The 21,002-nt window shown below is 41.4% G+C and overlaps 2 protein-coding genes across 6 annotated transcripts; one reads left to right on the forward strand and one right to left on the reverse strand.

The window, feature by feature from the left end:
• The first annotated feature begins 1,080 nt into the window (after positions 1-1,080).
• Positions 1,081-13,055, forward strand: LOC126609373 (U-box domain-containing protein 44-like). Of its 4 annotated transcripts, none has more exons than XM_050277305.1 (4): positions 1,081-1,228; positions 2,290-2,862; positions 2,959-3,268; positions 11,228-13,055. In XM_050277305.1, exons 2-4 carry the CDS (start codon positions 2,308-2,310, stop codon positions 12,802-12,804), a joined length of 2,442 nt encoding a protein of 813 aa, XP_050133262.1. In that variant the 5' UTR covers positions 1,081-1,228; positions 2,290-2,307; the 3' UTR covers positions 12,805-13,055. The 4 variants fall into 4 exon arrangements, with proteins under 4 accessions (XP_050133262.1, XP_050133263.1, XP_050133261.1 ...); XM_050277306.1 differs by having other exon boundaries at positions 1,082-1,201; XM_050277304.1 differs by having other exon boundaries at positions 1,085-1,468.
• A 280-nt stretch (positions 13,056-13,335) lies between these two features.
• On the reverse strand, positions 13,336-16,595 carry LOC126609374 (F-box/kelch-repeat protein At5g42360-like). Of its 2 annotated transcripts, none has more exons than XM_050277309.1 (2): positions 16,248-16,595; positions 13,336-15,500 (listed from the first exon to the last, which is right to left on the reverse strand). In XM_050277309.1, exon 2 carries the CDS (start codon positions 15,440-15,442, stop codon positions 13,697-13,699), a length of 1,746 nt encoding a protein of 581 aa, XP_050133266.1. In that variant the 5' UTR covers positions 15,443-15,500; positions 16,248-16,595; the 3' UTR covers positions 13,336-13,696. The 2 variants fall into 2 exon arrangements, with proteins under 2 accessions (XP_050133266.1, XP_050133267.1); XM_050277310.1 differs by lacking the exon at positions 16,248-16,595 and adding an exon at positions 15,889-16,051.
• Between the last annotated feature and the right edge of the window lie 4,407 nt (positions 16,596-21,002).

Below are 21,002 nucleotides of genomic sequence, written 5' to 3' on the forward strand. Positions count from 1 at the left end.
GATTACAAATTAACACAAAAGATGACTTGATGCGAGGTCATATCTAAAAAACTTGCCGCAATAAGCCCCAATTGGTGTGTTTAAACTTCTTTCATTAATTACTACATATTTTCTACACTTACAATGTTTGCCAGCTCGCTATATAATCAACTTAAATCAGTTAAATCCATCATGCAATGCATTTCCTTCCAATTTTTTGTGATAAACTAATAGATAATTGACTAAATAAACATCCTGCAAAGTTTCAATAAAAATTTCCAAGTTTTTCTTACAATTTCCGTGGTTTCCATGTAATTTTTATCGATATCGATATTATCCCGATATTTCCATTGATATTTCCGTGTTTTCGGACTACCGATATTTCCGATATTACCGATATTTTCTTCCTTGCCTAATAGTCATTTTGACCTCTCTCCTGAAATGTGGTGAAAATAGTAAGGAAAATCTTTCACAAACAAACAAATATATGTTAATTTTTCAATTTTAAACACACAAGCGTAAGTGATACTTAATATTATCCTTTAATGATACTTTTCTTAACTTGTAAATGAAATATTTTGAATTTAATTCTTATGGATGACAAGTTCGATTTCAATTTATTTTATGAATATATGATTTATACAGAAGAAAAAAAGAATGACATGACTAAGGCTTGGTTTGGTATTACTGTGCTTTGAAAAAAAGCTACTGTGAGAATAAGCGGCTGTGAAATAAATCAGCAGAGTGTTTGGTAAACTTTTTTTGTAAAAGTGCTTTTGGAAAAAAAAAACAGTCTGATAGTGGGTCTTTTCATTAAAGGAGCACTGTAGCTCCGTGTGCTTTGAAAAAAAGCCAGTTTTCCAAAGCTGCAAATAGCAGCTTCAGTTTTTTCCTTTGATTTCAGCTTATTCTCACATCAGCTTCCAAAATAAGCCATTTTTTTCAGTTTATCAAACACCTAAAACTCTCACAACTTTTTTCATAGACGTTTTTTTAAAGCACCTCACTCCCAACCTACTCCAACCCACCTATGGGCAGTGTTGAGAGAGTATTTAATCATTTTTTAACCGGTGGTTAAATAGTCGCTGGTAGCCGGGTTTAGTCGCCACTCGCCAGCCTGGTTTAGAAGGCTTGTAGTGGGGTCGGGTGGCGGGTGAAGGTCTGCTCTGCTCTGCGTCACACACAGAGAAGCTGGGAGAGCGGAGATGACTATTCTCATAAAGTCAACCTTGTTTCTCTCTCTTGAATTGTTGCGTACAAATATCCAAAATTAATTTTTCTCTTCCTTTTCTTTAATTTCTTCTTGTTGGTATTGCTGCTGTTGTGTTTCTCTTTAGTTTCTTGCCTTTGGGCTTTTGGCTCTCTCTCTCCCCCTTGTTCAAATTTTGTCTGCAATTCTTAGACCTAAATTAGAATAGGGATTAGGGGTCTCTCTCAAATCAAAGCATCTTTTGACCACCACAACTCCATAACTAGTCAAAAGCATTGGGTATGCACTTGTTTCTTTTTTTTGTGCTTTTTTCTGGTAATTTAGTTTAAAGCATAAACCTTTTACTAAACTTAATAATTGGGCATGGTTTTCATTCACAACTCTGTAGTTTACTCAACTTATTGTTGAACTGTCTGAATTACCGGATTATTCTAATCTAACCTAATCTAATCGAAACCCTGATTTGTGCGGTGATCAATCTGGATCCACCTCCGCCCTGTGGAAGAAACTAACATAAAGATCATGAATTTGCAGTTTCTTAGAGCACATTGTATCTGGGTTAGGTGTTGTTGTGCTTTATCTTATCGATCCAATACTCTGATTGTGTCTTTTTCACTTACTCTGCTCCCTATTTCTACTGCTTGTAGTTCAAGTGGGAAATGCAAATATTGCATTTTGTAGCTTCTTTCCTTAAACGCTGCCATCAAGCCAACACCTAGAGTTCAGAGATTCCACATATTAGTTTTGTTGATCTGCAAGATATAGGAAAGTTGGAATGTTTGATTCTAACTTCCAGTTCATAGTCGAACGTCATAATTTTTGCTGCACATGTGCTGCTCTAGCGTATCTTACTGACCCAATGAAGTATAGTTTGTCTACAACATTCGTGCAATGCAACAGTTGCAGTATACTACACATGCGAAGTTAAATCCTTTTTGCATGAAATGGAGTTAGAAAACAGTTCAGTTCATTTCATTTCCTATACACTTTGCACCCGTTCATTTTAGTTTTCTGTTGATTTTAGAGCTGATTCAGTTTTACCACTAGTTTGTGATTGTTGGTGTGCTGTTCTAACCGTGTGCTATCTTACTTTGGTGCAGTAGGAGGATTTAGGTCAGATGGCTGACAGTTGGCATGGAAACTATGATACTGGCAGTCAGTCAGATGACAGCCATAAGTTTGAGAGAATGCACATAGAGCCTATTTATGATGCATTTTTTTGTCCTTTAACGAAGCAAGTTATGCGTGATCCTGTTACCTTAGAAAACGGTCAAACATTTGAGCGAGAAGCAATTGAAAAGTGGTTTAGGGAATGCAAGGAGACTGGAAGGAAGTTGGTCTGCCCACTGACACTACAAGAATTGCAAAGCACTGAGCTAAAGCCTAGCATAGCGCTGAGGAACACCATTGAAGAGTGGAATGCTAGAAATGAAGCTGCTCAGCTTGATATGGCTCGTAAGTCGTTGAATCTGAGCAGCTCAGAAAGTGAAGTTCTTTTCGCCTTGAAGTTTGTCCAGCAAATCTGCCAAAAAAGCAGATCAAGTAAGCACGTTGCACGCAATGCAGGGCTGATACCTATGATAGTTGACATGTTGAAGAGCAGCAGTCGTAAAGTAAGGTGTAAAGCCTTGGAAACCCTTAAAACAGTGGTGGAGGAGGATTCCGATAATAAGGTAATCCTAGATTTTTTTGGTTCTCTTTTCGTTTTCCATTAAATTGCAAACATGGATGTTTTGTAGGGCCTCGTATTAATATCCGTTTGGTTATAGGAAATATTGGCTGATGGGGACACGGTACGAACTATAGTGAAGTTCTTGTCTCACGAGCAATCCAAAGAGAGGGAGGAAGCTGTATCTTTGCTGTATGAACTATCCAAATCTGAAGCCTTATGTGAGAAGATTGGTTCAATTAATGGAGCGATTCTTATTTTGGTTGGAATGACAAGCAGCAAATCAGATAACATTTTGACTGTTGAGAACGCTGACAAAACACTGGAGAATCTAGAGAAGTATGAGAACAATGTGAGACAGATGGCTGAAAATGGTAGACTGCAGCCTCTTCTGACACAAATTCGTGAAGGTACTTGTACTAACTGTACTTCCTCTTATCTTTACACTTTTCTCAGTATGTTGCTAGAAGTAGGGCAACCAAACAGCCAATACTCTTTGGATAATTTATTCTCTTCTTAGCCAACACCTTCTTTAAGAAGAGAGAAGAACATGTGATCACCTACAAGAGTGGGTCGTCAAAAACACAAATAGATTTTCTTCTAATGAGGAAAGGGGATCGTATAACTTGTAAGGATTGCAAAGTTATACCAGGAGAGAGCGTGGCTAATCAACATCGCTTGTTGGTGATGGATGTACATATCAAAAGAGTAAGACAAAAGAACAAGACTTGGAAGTGCCCAAGAACTAGATGGTGGAATCTAAAAGAAGAAAAACAAGCCATTTTCAAAGAGAAGGTAATCACCCAATGTGTGTGGGATAGAGAGGGGGAAGCTAGCCAAATGTGGGATTCCATGGCTAGTTGTATCCGAAAAGTAGCAAAAGAGGTATTAGGAGAGTCCAAGGGCTTTGCCCCACACCAAAAGGAATCTTGGTGGTGGAATGAGGAGGTACAAACAAAGGTGAAGGCTAAGAAGGAATGTTGTAAAGCCTTATACAAGGAGAGGACCGATGAAAATGGTGAAAGGTATAGAAAAGCGAAGCAAGAGGCGAAGAAAGCTGTCAGAGAAGCTAAGTTAGCGGCTTACGACGATATGTATAAACGACTAGATACCAAAGAAGGAGAGTTGGATATCTATAAACTAGCTAGAGCAAGGGAAAAGAAGACAAGGGACCTAAACCAAGTGAGGTGCATCAAGGATGAGGATGGAAATGTTCTTGCTACAGAGAACGCGGTTAAAGACAGATGGAGAGGTTATTTTCATAATCTTTTCAATGAAGGACATGAAAGGAGTGCTTCTTTAGGGGAGTTGAGTAACTCAGAAGAGTGTAGAAACTACTCCTTTTATCGTCGAATCCGGAAGGAAGAAGTGGTTGTAGCTTTGAAGAAGATGAAGCATAGAAAAGCAATAGGCCCAGACGATATACCAATCGAAGTGTGGAAAGTTTTGGGAGAGACAGGTATAACATGGCTCACTGACCTTTTCAATAGGATTTTGAAAACGAAGAAGATGCCAAATGAGTGGCGAACGAGCACTTTGGTGCCTATCTACAAGAATAAGGGCGACGTACAAAATTGCATGAACTATAGGGGTATTAAGCTAATGAGTCATACAATGAAGCTCTGGGAGAGAGTCATTGAGCATAGATTGAGGCAAGAGACACGGGTTTCGGACAACCAATTCGGGTTCATGCCAGGGCGCTCAACCATGGAGGCAATCTATCTCTTACGAAGATTGATGGAAAGATATAGAGATGGGAAAAAGGATTTACACATGGTCTTTATAGATTTGGGAAAAAACGTATGATAGGGTCCCAAGAGACATTCTTTGGAGGATTTTAGAGAAGAAAGGAGTACGAGTAGCATATATCCAAGCTATAAAGGATATGTATGAAGGAGCAAAGACTGCCGTAAGAACTCATGAAGGACAAACCGAAAGCTTTCCCATAACTGTAGGATTACATCAAGGCTCATCCTTAAGTCCTCACCTTTTTGCGTTGGTAATGGATGAGTTAACAGGACATATTCAAGATGATATTCCTTGGTGTATGCTTTTCGCAGACGATATAGTGTTGATAGATGAAACTCAGGAAGGGGTAAATGCAAAGCTTAACCTTTGGAGAGAAGTGTTGGAATCTATAGGTCTTCGCCTAAGCCGATCAAAGACAGAATATATGGAGTGCAAGGTCAGTGCAAATGGAGGCCAAAACGAGTTAGGGGTGAGGATCGGAGATCAAGAAATACCAAAGAGCGACCGTTTTCGTTACCTAGGATCTATCTTGCAAAAGAACGGAGAATTAGATGGAGATCTCAACCATAGAATACAAGCTGGATGGATGAAGTGGAAGAGTGCATCCGGCGTGTTGTGTGACCGCCGTATGCCACTGAAGCTCAAGGGAAAATTTTATAGGACGGCAATAAGGCCGGCGATGCTGTATGGCACAGAATGTTGGGCGGTGAAACATCAACATGTACACAAAATGGGTGTAGCGGAGATGAGGATGCTTCGTTGGATGTGTGGGCACACGAGAAAGGATAAGATTAGGAATGAGGATATCCGGGGTAAAGTAGGAGTAGCCGAAATTGAAGGAAAGATGAGAGAAAATCGGTTACGGTGGTTTGGACATGTGCAAAGAAGGCCTACTGACGCTCCGATTAGAAGATGCGACTATGGGACAGAGGTTCAGGGCCGAAGGGGTAGAGGAAGACCTAGGAAAACTTTGGAAGAGACTCTAAGAAAAGACTTAGAGTACTTGGATCTAACGAAGGACATGACACAGGATCGAGCACAATGGCGTTCTAAGATTCATATAGCCGATCCCACTCAGTGACTTGGATTTTCCAAGTCTCCAACCAAGAAGTTTTCCTCACTCGGGAAATTAAGGGAACACTACCCCAACCTACATGCTCCACTCAGAAAGCTTCAACATACAAGCTTCAACAAAAGAAAATTCAAAGAACTTAGCGAAGAAGGCTTTGGTGTATTTAACACAATACGTTGAAATGAAGGAAAGCTTATTTATTGATATCCCCGATAAGCTACAAATATGTACATATACATGAGTCAAAATAAACACACAAGAGGGAGCCTTCACAAAGGTTGCTTAGGAGAAGTCTCAGCAGTCGGTAGAGCCCCAGAAAGAGAAGGCACCGGAGGGGGATCATTTGGAGCCTCAGTACTGGACAGAACCCTAGGAGGAGGAGGCATCAGAGGTTGATCATTTGGAGCTTCATTACGCGGTACAGCCCCAGAAGACGAAGGCAATAAATGCCTTTGGAACAAACCCACAAATCTCTGATGATCAAGTAAAACCTGACCATCAGTTTCCTTCATCTGGTCAAGCTTCCTCTTCATGTTTGTAGCATAGTCATGTGCGAGCCGGTGCAACTGTTTATTCTCATGCTTGAGCCCTCTAATCTCCTGTTTGAGACTCATCACTTCAGCCGCCAATGATTCAACTTGGCGGGTTCGAGCAAATAGGCGTTGGGCCATATTAGACACAGAACCTGCACACTGAACACTGAGAGCCAGCGAATCCTTAACAGCTAACTCATCAGACCGTTTGGAAAGTAGTCTGTTATCTTTGGGAGTGAGAAGGTTCCTGGCCACCACCGCAGCGGTCATATCATTCTTCATCACGGAATCCCCAACGGTAAGAGGACCAGTTGGGGAGACGAAGGATGGGCGCCATATGTTGTCTGGAGAAGGCGGGGCTGCCTCTTCAACAAGGTTCAAGTCAAAACGACGGTCGGAGGGGCCAGACATTTTCAAAGGTGTTGAAGAGAGAAGAGGTCGGACAAATCAAGATATTAGAAGTGCAAGAATGAAGCTTCTACTGGTGGAGATTCAAGTGTGCTTTGGAACTTAATGTCAGCCTCTATAAAAATCTGCACTCGACGGAGCTTCAGAAATCAAAGAGGCGCCTGCTCAGAAATCGAAGAGGCGTTTGCTTTCTCAAAAGTTGGGCTGCTTAGAGATCACGAGGGTTGATCTCAGAAATTGAAGAGCCGTTTGCTTTCTCAAAAGTTGGGCTGCTCAAAGACCACGAAGGCCGATCTCAGAAATCGAAGAGGCGCTCGCTTTCTCAAAAGCTGGGCTCCCTAGAGACCACGAGGGCCAATCTCAGAAATCGAAGAGGCACCTACTTTTCCAGCCTTGTCAGCACCTGTCACACGCACACTCAGCTTTGCGGAAATTATGGGCATTCTGTCAAAGACTTCTGGGGAAGTAGAAAACACATGAATCTTACTGTTCAATCACCCACTTCCCACACGCAACAATAGCTCATGGGTACCACAGATAACTTTGCCAAAGTTCTCTGCCAAAGTTGAGCACGTGAAGCTTGCAGCTCCCACTACATCGCTCTGACCAAGAAGGGTAAAAGAATAGCAAAGAAACAGCACTAACAAAGTTTAGACCCATAAATTTTGAAGGTCTAGCTACCATATTATTACCCACAAGGGTAAAGGAACAGTACCACTGCTGGATAATTGGAAAGTCCATGTATGTCAACCTCTGTGCTTCGTGGCAAGGTAGACTAGCAAACATGCCCAACCTTTACTCACATTCGAGAAAACACTCCCAATAAGATTGCTTGCTCCAAAATCGAAGAGGCACCGTCCTCCGAATCTAAAGAGCCAGACTCCTAACATGACTACTTTCTTAAAAATCGAAGAGCGGGTAAAGGAACAGTACCATTGCTGGATAATTGGAAAGTCCCTGTGTGTCAACCTCTGTGCTTCGTGGCAAGGTAGACTAGCAAACATGCCCAACCTTTACTCACATTCGAGAAAACTCTCCCAACAAGATTGCTTGCTCCAAAATCGAAGAGGCACCACCCTCCGAATCTCGAGAGCCACTCTCCCAACATGATTACTTTCTCAAAAATCGAAGAGACACTGCTCCCCGAATCTCGAGAGCCAGACCCCCAGCATGATTGCTTTCTCAAAAATCGGTGAGGCACCGTTCTCCGAATCAATCGAAGAGGCGCTCGCTTTCTCAAAAGCTGGGCTGCTCAGAGACCACGAGGGCCGATCTCAGAAATCGAAGAGGCACCTACTTTTCTAGCCTTGTCAGCACCTGTCACACGCACACTCAGCTTTGCAGAAATTATGGGCATTTTGTCGAAGACTTCTGGTGAAGTAGAAAGCACATGAATCTTACTGTTCAATCACCCACTTCCCACACGCAACAATAACTCATGGGTACCACAGATCACTTTGCCAAAGTTCTCTGCCAAAGTTGAGCACGTGAAGCTTGCAGCTCCCACTACATCGCTCTGACCAAGAAAGGTAAAAGAATAGCAAAGAAACAGCACTAACAAAGTTTAGACACATAAATTTTGAAGGTCTAGCTACCATATTATTACCCACAAGGGTAAAGGAACAGTACCACTGCTGGATAATTGGAAAGTCCCTGTGTGTCAACCTCTGTGCTTCGTGGCAAGGTAGACTAGCAAACATGCCCAACCTTTACTCACATTCGAGAAAACAGTCCCAACAAGATTGCTTGCTCCAAAATCGAAGAGGCACCGTCTTCCGAATCTCGAGAGCCAGACTCCCAACATGACTACTTTCTCAAAATCGAAGAGAGGGTAAAGGAACAGTACCATTGCTGGATAATTGGAAAGTCCCTGTGTGTCAACCTTTGTGCTTCGTGGCAAGGTAGACTAGCAAACATGTCCAACCTTTACTCACATTCGAGACAACACTCCCAACAAGATTGCTTGCTCCAAAATCGAAGAGGCACCGCCTTCCGAATCTCGAGAGCCAGACTCCCAACATGATTACTTCCTCAAAAATCGAAGAGACACTGCTCTCCGAATCTCGAGAGTCAGACCCCCAGCATGATTGCTTTCTCAAAAATCGAAGAGGCATCGTTCTCCGAATCTCGAGAGCCAGATACTACAGACCACTTTTTCAAAGTGCTCTGACAGAGTTAAAACATGTGAAACTGGCAGCTCCCACTACCGTGCTATGACCAAGCAGGGTAAAGGAATAGCATTACTACTTGTTGTTAGGGAGACTCCTATATATGTCGACCTCCATCCCCAACGGACAGGCAGACCTGCAAAAATGCTCAACCCTTCATCATATCTGAGAGGGCACTCCCAACAAAGCCTTTCGAAATATTCAGCTTTCTTTCCCCCCGATAATACCTCTGCAAACAAGCTATACTAGAGCAAGAATATCTCATATCATCAGGGTTAAAAGCAAGAGTATCCCATATCATGCTTTTTCCCTGTTTTTTCTTTTGGCCTTGTTTTTACCTGCAAGACAAGGAGAAAGAGAGCAATCAGTCAGTACTTGGAATCAAGCTTCCAGCCAGGAACTGACTGCCTGGAACCCCTTACCTGATTACTTACCTGGCATTGCTCTCGAGTACTCATCTTCATCATCTTATGTTTCCAGGGAAGATTCCGCATCTGCTTGAGGAACAGATAGGGCAAGTGCGAAGGATACAAGGAAGCATGTGGAGACAAGCGTAACAGCACACGTGCCGATACATCCATTACTCTGTCAAAAGCAAAAGTATCCCATATCAGCAGGGTGGAACGTACTCTAGATTTGATGGACTTGTTTTGACCCTCAAATTCTTCAGTCGGCCTTATACTCTGGAGGAAACCAGAAAACCCTCCAGCTCAGTTCAAGAATAAGCCTGTGGAAAGTTACTTCTTCAAAAGCAAAAGTATCTCATATCATCTCTTCTCATTTTTCTTCTCTTTATCCTTCATGCTGCTGCAAGATGGGGAGAAGGTGAACAATCAGTCGGAGCTCTGATTGCTTACCTTGTCTGTCACCTCTTTCAGCAGACCCCCTAGCTCGGCGACTTGGGGGACTCCTACTACATGGTTTGTATCGCGCTTGACCAAGCCTGAAACTACAAGTAAGCTTCAAGTGAAATTGATACATTACCTTGTGCATCTCCACCAGTTAAAGATACCACCCCTGGATGGAGGAAGAGTACTTCCAGAGAAGATGCCACATCTACCTATGAGACAGATAAGGCAAGTCAAGACGACACCACACTCCGATACTTAGAAGTTTCGTGATTACGAGATCATTATCCCACAATATTTCCTAATGTTATTTGTACTAAATCATTCACTCGTACTCACTAAAGGAGAGCTTGAACCTATGTACTTGTGTAAACCCTTCACAATTAATGAGAACTCTTCTATTCCGTGGGCGTAGCCAATCTGGGTGAACCACGTACATCTTGTGTTTGCTTTCCTATCTCTATCCATTTATATACTTATCCACACTAATGACCGGAGCAATCTAGCGAAGATCACAAAAAGCGACCGTTTTCGTTACCTAGGATCTATCTTGCAAGAGAACGGAGAATTAGATGGAGATCTCAACCATAGAATACGAGCTGGATGGAAAGAGTGCATCCGGCGTGTTGTGTGACCGTCGTAGGCCACTGAAGCTCAAGGGAAAATTTTATAGGACGGCAATAAGGCCAGCGATGTTGTATGGCAGAGAATGTTGGGTGGTGAAGCATCAACACGTACACAAAATGGGTGTAGCGGAGATGAGGATGCTTCGTGGGATGTGTGGGCACACGAGAAAGGATAAGATTGGGAATGAGGATATCCGAGGTAAAGTAGGAGTAGCCGAAATTGTAGGAAAGATGAGAGAAAATCGGCTCTGGTGATTTGGACATGTGCAAAGAAGGCCGACTGACGCTCCGGTTCGAAGATGTGACTACGGGACAGAGGTTCAGGGCCGAAGGGGTAGAGGAAGACCTAGGAAAACTTTGGAAGAGACTCTAAGAAAAGACTTAGAGTACTTGGATCTAACGGAGGGCATGACACAAAACCGAGCGCAATGGCGTTCTAGGATTCATATAGCCGACCCCACTTAGTGGGAAAAGGCTTTGTTGGTGTTGTTGTTGTATTTAGAGATGGGCTACAAGGCCTGCAAATATGGTAAAGAAGCATTTATTTTTATATATATGTTTTTTTCAAAGACAACACAAAAAAACCGTGCTGAACTGAACTATCGGAATTTCTGCACCTTGCCTAGCGTCTCCAGTCCATCACAGCCTGCACGATTCTGATGAGTATTTGACCCAAGATGAGTTTTCCTACTTATGAGACAACTATCCATTTGTTATTTTTTGTAATAATTAATGTTGCTGTCCAGCCTATGACTTCTTGGTCTAAACCCGAGTACACATTAATTTCCTCTATTTCCACCTCTGATATTGTAGTTCAGGGGGGGGTTTTACTGTATAGTGGACTACCGGTATTAGTTTGAGCTATACTTCTCTTTTATTGTTTTAAACTAAGATATTTAAGTTTTATCTCTCTTAAAAAAACTATGTTGAGCATAACTCAAATTTCCTTGTTGATATGATTGCAGGCCCTCCAGAAACCCAACTTTCAATGTCTAATTTCCTTGGTGAGTTAGTTTTGGACAACGATGTAAAGGTCCTAGTGGCTAAAAGTGTTGGTTCAGCTTTGATCAATATCATGAGAAGTGGTAATATGCAGTCAAGAGAAGCAGCTTTGAAAGCTCTCAACCAAATTTCATCTTGTGAGGCGAGTGCCAAGGTACTGATAGAAGCAGGAATACTTCCGTCTCTGGTCAAAGATCTCTTTACCGTTGGGACTAACCAGCTTCCTATGCGACTGAAAGAGGTTGCTGCAACAATTCTTGCTAATGTTGTTAGCTCGGACTATGATTTTGATTCGATCTTGGTTGGACCTGATCAGCAAACGCTAGTCTCCGAAGACATTGTCCATAACCTACTACATCTCATTAGCAACACTGGACCAGCAATCGAGAGCAAGCTTCTCCAGGTTCTTGTTGGACTCACTAGCTCTCCTTCAACTGTTCTGAGTGTTGTTGCCGCCATTAAAAGCTCCGGTGCCATTATTAGTTTGGTGCAGTTTACTGAGGCTCCACAAAAGGAATTGCGTGTGGCTTCCATTAAACTTCTCCAGAACCTCTCCCCACATGTGGGTCAGGAGCTAGCTGATGCCCTACGTGGCACAGTGGGCCAACTTGGAAGCCTAATTAAAGTCATATCAGAAAATATTTCAATCACTGAAGAGCAAGCAGCAGCCATTGGCCTCTTAGCTGAACTTCCGGAGAGGGATCTAGGCCTTGCCAGGCAAATGCTAGATGACGGTGCCTTTAAGCTGATACATTCTAGAGTAGTTAAAATCCGCCAAGGGGGGAGTAAGGGTGGCCGCTTTGTGACGCCATTTTTAGAAGGACTTGTACGAGTTCTAGCAAGGGTTACGCTTGTGTTGGCCGATGAGCAAGATGCAGTCGCTCTGTGCCGTGAACTTAATCTTGCTACACTTTTCATTGAACTTGTACAGGCCAATGGACTGGAGAATGTGCAGATGAGTTCAGCAGCTGCATTGGAGAACTTATCACAAGAATCCAAAAATTTGACAAGATTGCCCGAGTTGCCTACACCTGGTTTCTGTGCTTCAGTTTTTCCATGTTTTAGCAAACAACCTGCAATAAATGGATTGTGTCGGCTTCATCGTGGGACGTGTTCACTTAGAGAAAGTTTTTGTCTCCTGGAGGGACATGCTGTGGAAAAGTTGGTAGCTCTTCTCGACCACACAAACGAGAAGGTGGTTGAAGCAGCACTTGCAGCACTCTCTACTTTGTTGGATGACGGGGTTGATATTGGACAAGGGGTTATGGTGTTGTGTGAAGCAGAGGGTGTGAAGCCTATTCTTGACGTGTTGTTAGAGAAACGGACAGAGAATCTGAGGAGGAGGGCAGTCTGGGTAGTTGAAAGACTATTGCGGAGTGATGAGATAGCCTATGAAGTTTCTGGAGATCCGAACGTGAGCACCGCACTTGTTGATGCCTTCCAGCATGGTGACTATCGAACGCGGCAGATTGCTGAACATGCCCTGAAGCACGTTGACAGGTTACCAAACTTCTCTGGTGTCTTTCCGAACGCAGGATAGGCATCTTCCGGTGGTTTTTATTGTTATAGTTTGCGAAGGTGCAATTGGAGGAGGGTACATATTTGTTGTATACAGATTTTTTTTTTCATTTGTTTTTAAGGATGGTGGTGTGTCCATCGACTTGGGTCTGTTAATGAACTGCTTCTTGTGTAGAATTCCCAAGGAAAATTCTGTTTACGCTCAAGTTTCGTCTTTGGACACCCCACTTCTTTGGACGCTTATATTTAAATTTAGAAGGTGTTTTTTGGATACCCATTGAAACTTAAATTATATTCCGAATTTGACCCCAAATTAAAGCGTATTAAATAAAATTAAAATCAACAAACAAGCATCTGGTCCAAATTGGTTCTCCTCGTCATCCAACCATTGTTTTATACAATTACAATTGCATCTTCAAAGACGAATTTGAGCTACATTATTGCTAGCCTACTGTGAGGCTTAACATACTCTCTCACTCCTCTAGTGTGGATAATATAATTGCATATTCAAACGGTGCCAGAATCCCCCTCACTATAGACCGAAGTAATAGGATAGCCACCATTAAAAATCAATAACATTCAATTCAATATAGTTGCAACATATGAACATGATGCGGGGGGAATAATTATCAGACGCGTGAGAATTAAATTACAGAATCAATTTCTTGAATGTTGGTGAACAAATTACATCCGCGACTACATGAGCGAGCGAGCATACATACCATATTTCCCTACTGGTCGGGGTTTTTATCAAGAATATCCATTCAAACCGTTCAACACTGAAATTGCCAGTCGCAGGTACGCCCAAAATGCTCTTGAGAAGAAAGAGAGAACAACAGCGTTGATGATCATGTGTGTAATATTTTGTTTCTGTTTGTGAGTTACAATGTGGAGAGGACTTTTCAGTCTTTACCTTACAGATGTAGCACAGCCATTGACTTGGACAAGCACGAAGAAGCATCCAGCTCGCGAGTTACAAAGTTCCTTGAGACATGACTCCACTTCATCCCCATATCAGAAACGTCACATGCAGTAAAAAAATCCAATACTTGCCCAAATATTTTGAACATCTCAATACCAAATATCACGTTTCCGTCTGCCACAAACGCAGCATTCCAGTCCATTGGAGCATCAGGATGTACTGAGACCTCGGTCCAGTTATGGTACATGAGATCCAGCTCCCATACTTTTCTAACGGCCTTGTTTCTCCGGCCTATCTGACCATCCCCTTCACACCAGAAGACAGAAAGCATGAAGAGCCGGCCATTACAAGATACCAGTTGTGGGTAATATTCATGAACGCGGGGTGGGAAAGGAGTGGTTTGGATTCCAATCCAGAAACCCCTTTCTATGTCATATCCTGCGAGCTTGTCAGTTTCAGAATAAACATAAAATATCCCATTACAAATAACCCCAGAACAAGCAAACCCAAAGTCCACAGGCAACCCTTGAATTTCAGTCCATTTCTTTGAAACAGAATCATATATTTCTCCAGAATCCAAAGGTTCATCCCAGGATCCAAGACCACCTACAGCAATGAGCACAACCCTTCTACAACCCTTCATGGATGAGTGATCACTTTTTTGTTTCAAAAATTTATATGACTTTCTATTGGGCAACACTGAAGACTCATTGTCGTCACCAGAACATCCGTGTTGACGCATAAGAGAAAGCCTGTGAGGATCTTCATAAACCTCTGACACTCCACCTACCCGTGATCTGGGAATACGTCTATCTTGGCGACTTTGATAACTTTGACTGGTGGAAAAATCTGAAGTTACCTCCGAAACTCCTAAAATAGGCATTGATCTTGCATACTTCATTGGAGCAACTTTGCGCCAAGATTTTGTTAGGGGACTAAACAGTATCACCCCTTTGTGTGTCTTAAATGAGCTCTTATCCATCCTCCCAAAGTTGTTCAAGCTAGAACAACCTCCAACAACGTAAATATCATCCTGGACACTAGCAACAGAAAACATGAACCTTCCCTTTAGAATGCCAGCATCTACACCATGCCATTGGTTTAGAGACACATCCAATGCATGTATCTCCCCAGAGCAATAACCATCTTTAACAGCACCAAAAAGAAACAACCATGGGTTTTGATGTGAGCCTTCCCGTCTCATCTGCAGGAAACGAGTAGTAGTAGTCAAGTGTTTCCATTTCTTGCACACGAGGCGTGCAGTCATGAGACTGGTTAGTGGGAGCCTCACCAAGCACATTTCCAGTATGTCATCTGGAAGAAAAGTGTGCATCCTGCTATTTCTTATTGATTCTTCAAGCTCAAAATCCTTTCTGTTATGTTTCTTCAAAAATCTCTCCCTCACCCCATATAAGAAGCAATCAACTCCAGATTTCTCGGTACCACATATTGGTCTGTATCCTTTGCCATCATCGCTGGCACTGGAAGGCCTCCTCGTGTTGCTGGTATCCCCAAAATCATCACCTGTGTCAGCACCTACTCTGCAACCTCCACCCCTACCATACAGAGTAAGACATCTCAAAGATATTCCCCTCACATCATCATCGTCATCTCCTACAGATCTCTGATTCTTCTTCCTCAACTTCTGGCTAACACTTCTCATGAGACGCTTTGACACACTCAAAGCTTCAACATCTTGATGAAGAGATTCTTCACCAGATGGTCTCCCAGAGTACATTCTGTTCTGTAATCATTAGCAAGCAAAATAACGCACTCTCTTGCAAGAGTCATCAACCCTAAAAGATGAAATAAAATCACAAGCATAAGATACTAATCAAGAGTTGAGTAAACTTAAGCACGTATTTCCACATACGTTTGGCACTCCCAAAAATTCATATAGAACATGAGCGGTGAAATCATGTGCAGCAGCATACTTAGGATTTGGTTAGGTTATTTAAAACTATATGCCCTTGAAAAATAAGAGATAAATTGAAGCATTCCGTTTTCTAATCACAAGAAAAGAAATTTGATTACTCAAACAAAACTCGGTTGACTTTACAACCTCGCAAATCTTTGCGGCTCCTAAATTCATTAACATCTCATTAACCGAAAAAAGACAGATACTTAAACTTGCACAAACATGAGAAAACAAGCACAGAACAAACATTGAAATTAAGAATTTACTTTTTATTTTGGTTTCCGGGGTTTTCCTTTTCCCTTCAGTTTTCTGGGCAACCCAACACAGAGCAAAGAGTTACACAATCGAAATAAACAACGGGTAGAATACCATATTCAGTCAAAATCACCACAGAAGGACTCCAGTACAATACTAAAACAGAAAGGGAAAGAAAATACAGACAACAATATATCGAATTAATAACTCCAATTCACCAGACTATCCGATATCATTTAAATTCAGTTGAATGAACAAACATACCCATACATACGTACGTACATACATACGTACATACATACATATAGCTCATTTGACTGCCGATAATTAAGTAAGTAAATAAAATAGAAGCTGAAATTTTGCAACTTACCGCCAATCAGCACCCTAATGAGATCGACATTTCCAGATACGGAACGTGTTTGGCTGGCGAGAAACGAGAGGAGAGGAGTAATTTCGAACTTGGAATCGATTGATATGGAATGAATTGAAAAGAAAAAAAAAAGAAATGGAGAAAATAAAAAAGGGAAAGGAAAAGAGTTGGAAAAGCAAAGGGGGCAATTGAGGGCAGCACTGTTGAAGTTGAAGTTGAAGTTGAAGTGAGCGATCTGAGAGCTATGAAATGGGATTGAATGATGGAAAAGAAGGTAAAGCGAGGAAGAAAGAAAAGAGAGATGAGATTCTCCGATTATAAAAATTCAGCTGTGTTCTAGTCATATTTAGAATAGGAATGTGATTGTGTAAATCTTAGGAAATCTGGTAATGTATCTTATATTCCTATTAGGATTTGATTACTCATTAAATGTTGTAATCCTAAAGGAAAATGTTTTACCCTTCCTACTACTATAAATAAAGGCACAATGGGGTGGAATAACAGACACCTCATAATTACACATCTCTCTCTTTCTCTCTATCCATGCCGCACCCCTCTCTCTCTATGGCCTCCATAATTGTTCAGTAAATTATGCCTACAACACGTTATCAGTACGCTCTTGACGCTGCGCTGACAAGAGAGTTTGATCTTCAATCTGGGGAATATTACGTCTTTAATCATTCTTTTCATGATTAATTTAATTATTTTATTGAATTGATTTACATGCTATTGATTCAATTTAATTTTTCTATGTTGAACGTGATACAACGAATTGGAGATGCAATTTCGGCTTTCGAAGAAGGATCTTCTACAAATTCAAAGGCTTATTCGTTTTTTGCTACTCAGGTACGCTTAAAATAAAGGAAGATATTTGAAACGACCCATGAAACATGAAAACATTCCCCATGATGCATGAACGCCCTACATTTATATTTACCTTCCGATATATATATTGTATATGTTTCATATATTTGTCAATATATTTATTTGTTTCATGCATTACGCAATAATTGCTATGTAGAATTTGTGAGTCAAAGAATCGAAAGAAATTAGAAGCATATTAGGGTGTTCCTAAACCCTAAAGGATTTGAAAAAAAAAAATGGGGGAATCAGGACATGGTGCGGCACACCACCGCACCATCATTGTGCAAATAATCACCAGGCCTAGGCCTGGATTTTACCTCGGTAGGGCCTGCAGCCCTGAGCCTATGCACACTGGCCTTGGCCCGCAGCCATCCAACCTGCCCAATTGTCTGGGCTGTCTTCCCATACACACGCTGCAACCTTTTTAGTTGATGGGTTTTGTTGCTCTGGCCCGCATACATATAGCTAGCATATGCTGGGCTTGTTCCTGCGCCACCCATACCCAAGCATGTGACTTGCAGTCACTATGGGGCTGTTTTCACGCAGCCAGCCTTCGCTGGGATCCCCGTGACAACCCACAGGCCAGCATGAGCTGGACTTGCTCGTGAACTCCCCACAGCCCAAAACTGACACCCAGCTGGGGTTTTGTTCCCTCTCCGGTGGCCTGCAGCCATACCCCGAGGCCCTTTTGGGCCTTGTCGTTTTTACTCAAGGCACCCCGTGCCTTCCTTTTTTTTTTTTCACTGCACCCATGCCCAAATTATTTTGGGGCATTTTTCAACCCACAAGCTATTATTCTAGCATTCTAAAATAATTTAACTCGTATGTTAATATTATTTAGCTTCTACAATCGACCCTGTATGGCCCGATTTATTGAATTAATTAAAGTGACCTGCAGTCCATTAATCTGATAATAAATCCAAAATTATTGACCTGAAGATCACTTTTGGACATTAACGATTCAATAATTTATTTCTCTTCTTTAAACCGTCATATACTTTCGTAGTAACGAAGCTCTCACACTTGAGTTCCCGAAGACAACTCAAATCCACCACACTAAGTTAGTATATTGCATTCTGAGTTTCTTGCAGGAACCTCTCTTTTATGAACTAAATGTTCATAAACTAAATCGAACCTGTAGTTTCAAATTTAGTGCCTTTGAAACCAGAAGTTTTCATAAAACAATACACCCATGAAAACCCGACGTTTTTCATGAAAACCATGTCTTAGAACTCGAATGTTCTAACTTTGATGCTTATGGATGATTCATTCCCATAGCACCAATCACAATCTTGTTCCCTCAAATTCAATGAATTGTCGAATCGTCACAAGTTTGATTTTCCTGATTTGGACGTTTCTAATAGAAACCACTTTATGTGGGATACAAGATGTGAATCTCCACATGACTATTAAGAAGCTGAGAAATCATTGAAGCCAACAATGGCATGGAAGAGCTGAATAAGCCTCTGCCATGATCTTCATTCGAAGACTTATGCTCAAAGCATTACAAATGGAAGTACCTCTCGAACGAGGATTCCATGGCTCTTTGGCTTGCTTCTACGGACCGTCTAATCATGAAAGATATTGCCCAAAGCAAACCATGATTACGTCCATGAATGAGTACAATTATGAAGTTTATAAATCTAATAGAATTTTGACTGGAGAATACTTTTCTCGTCCTTCCTTGTTTCTAACTCGCCCCTGAAGCAGCAGTGTAGATAGCGGAAGTTTATCAAATTCTCGGATTTGATTACTACCACAAACGTGAGAGAAAGGTATGGACCCAGTTTGGTCAAAGCCTGCCAAATGGTGATGCACTGCTTCGGCAAGGATACACTGAATGGCATACTCTCTCACAATCCAATTTTGAGTTTGTTTTGACAAACATATGGTAGAATCAAGGCCTGCCAAGGTGTGGCATCATGCCCGACGCGTGATCCTTGGCACCCAAGACCTAAAACTTCAAGAATACAGGATAATATTCCCAAACCTTAACCCTGCAGAATCTACTTCCGTCTTGATGGAATAGACCATTGGTTATGCACCTGTTCGTGCCCCTACCAATGTTGTTGAGGAGTACCATTCTAGTAGTCAATATGTGAGATTGATTTTGCTCCACCGAATATGGTTGGAATAGAAAAATTGTGACATGAATGGCCTTGTTGGCCGAATCCACCAAAGTAACTTTGGTTTACTTTGTGAACATTTTTCCATGTTCTTGGATTTAAGTTTGGTGTATGTTTTACTTATGGATAATCTTATTGATATTGTCCTCGAATATGAGTTAATTGAATCATGTTTCTTGAATACATGTGACCAATTCAATTGACCACATGATTAGGTGGGAATGTGGGAAAGTTAGTTATCTGGATGAATGCGTACTACGCACACTAACTTTACACCTAAATCACATCTCTAACAACGACTTCAGGTCTATCCAACCTGATTAAGAGCATTGGCACGCTCCTTGTTGTATGAATGGTACAACATCACCATTTAAAGGACCTTAAATTCTTCTTGACGTTGAGTTTTTAAGGATATTCGAGATGACAATGATCATAAATGAAACCATTGAAGAAAATAGAGTGAAATATCTTTGCACCACCTCCAAAAATAAGCCTGAAGCTTTGATTTGGGGCCAATGGGTTGTCTCCCAACTAGGAATACACCACATGTGGCCGGCCTATAGCCTGGTGATTAAGCAGTTTACTTGCTTTGGCACGACCTTTTGGGACACTTAGGTCGAACAATGATGCTACAACGCATCTTCTTATCTGAAGTAAGGATTTTGTGCCTACAAGCACACTTTGCCAATCTTGCTCATTAGGGAAATTGATTTTCTATATCATTTCTTGCAAAGATACGAAACAACTCCATTTTCGTAGTGGATTCAAGGGAATATATGTGGACTAATCCAACCAAAACGCGGACCATATAAATACTTATGGTTTTGGTTGATGAATCGACAAATTGGTCACATGTTTGTCCACACACATTGCTGCTAAACCTCATGGCCGATTATGGGTTAACCACCTTACTTATCCCTTAAGGTCCCGGAGACTGGATAATGCCGGAGTGTTTACATCGACGGTTTTCAATAAAGTATTGCATGTATTTTGGGTTTCTAATTGAACATCGAATTCCCATGTGAAGGATTATTTTGTAAAAACATGTTCATTTAAGCAACATCAATATAGCATGCAATTAACAATTAAAGGCGGAATCATGCTAGCATGCACTTAAAAACAAAACATTAACCAAGAAATTCAAAGCCTAGTAGATTGGTGAACCAATAAACAACTCAAAACAAAGTGAGTTGAAATATATATACCTTTGTAGATTCCTCTTTGTATTTAAACAAAGGTTAATCACCCAAGAGATAGGGCCTTCATTCCTTGCATCTAAGATCCATGGATTTGGATGGATCTACACCAAGGAGAGCATGGATGATAAATGAGTGACCATGGAAGAATAGATGGCTAGCTACAACTTCCATGGTGGCCGGCTTTTCTAGAAAGAAATGGAGAGACAATTCTCACCAATTTTCCCCAAAACAAACCCTTTAATGAATAAAAGGCTATAAAGTCATATTTATACCTTTATTCATTTGAGTGGCAAACTTGTAATTAAAGCAAGTTCACTACCCTTTCTCTATATGGCCGGCCATGGGGGGTTGTTTGGGCTTTTGGGTCTTAGTGAATCATTATTCATTAAGTTGTCATACAACTTAAGTCAATGGGCTTGACGTTCGAAGCCCATTGGGCCTTAAGGTCCAAAACCTATCCCGAGGTCTTTAACGAACTTATTCGTTTGATTAATTAACATATTAATTAATCCTTGCCATAAATAATTAAACTATTCAATTGTTCTTACTCATTTAGTTTGTTTCAT

The sequence above is a fragment of the Malus sylvestris genome, chromosome 16, assembly GCF_916048215.2.
Source record: "Malus sylvestris chromosome 16, drMalSylv7.2, whole genome shotgun sequence".
NCBI classification, from domain to species: Eukaryota; Viridiplantae; Streptophyta; class Magnoliopsida; order Rosales; family Rosaceae; genus Malus; species Malus sylvestris.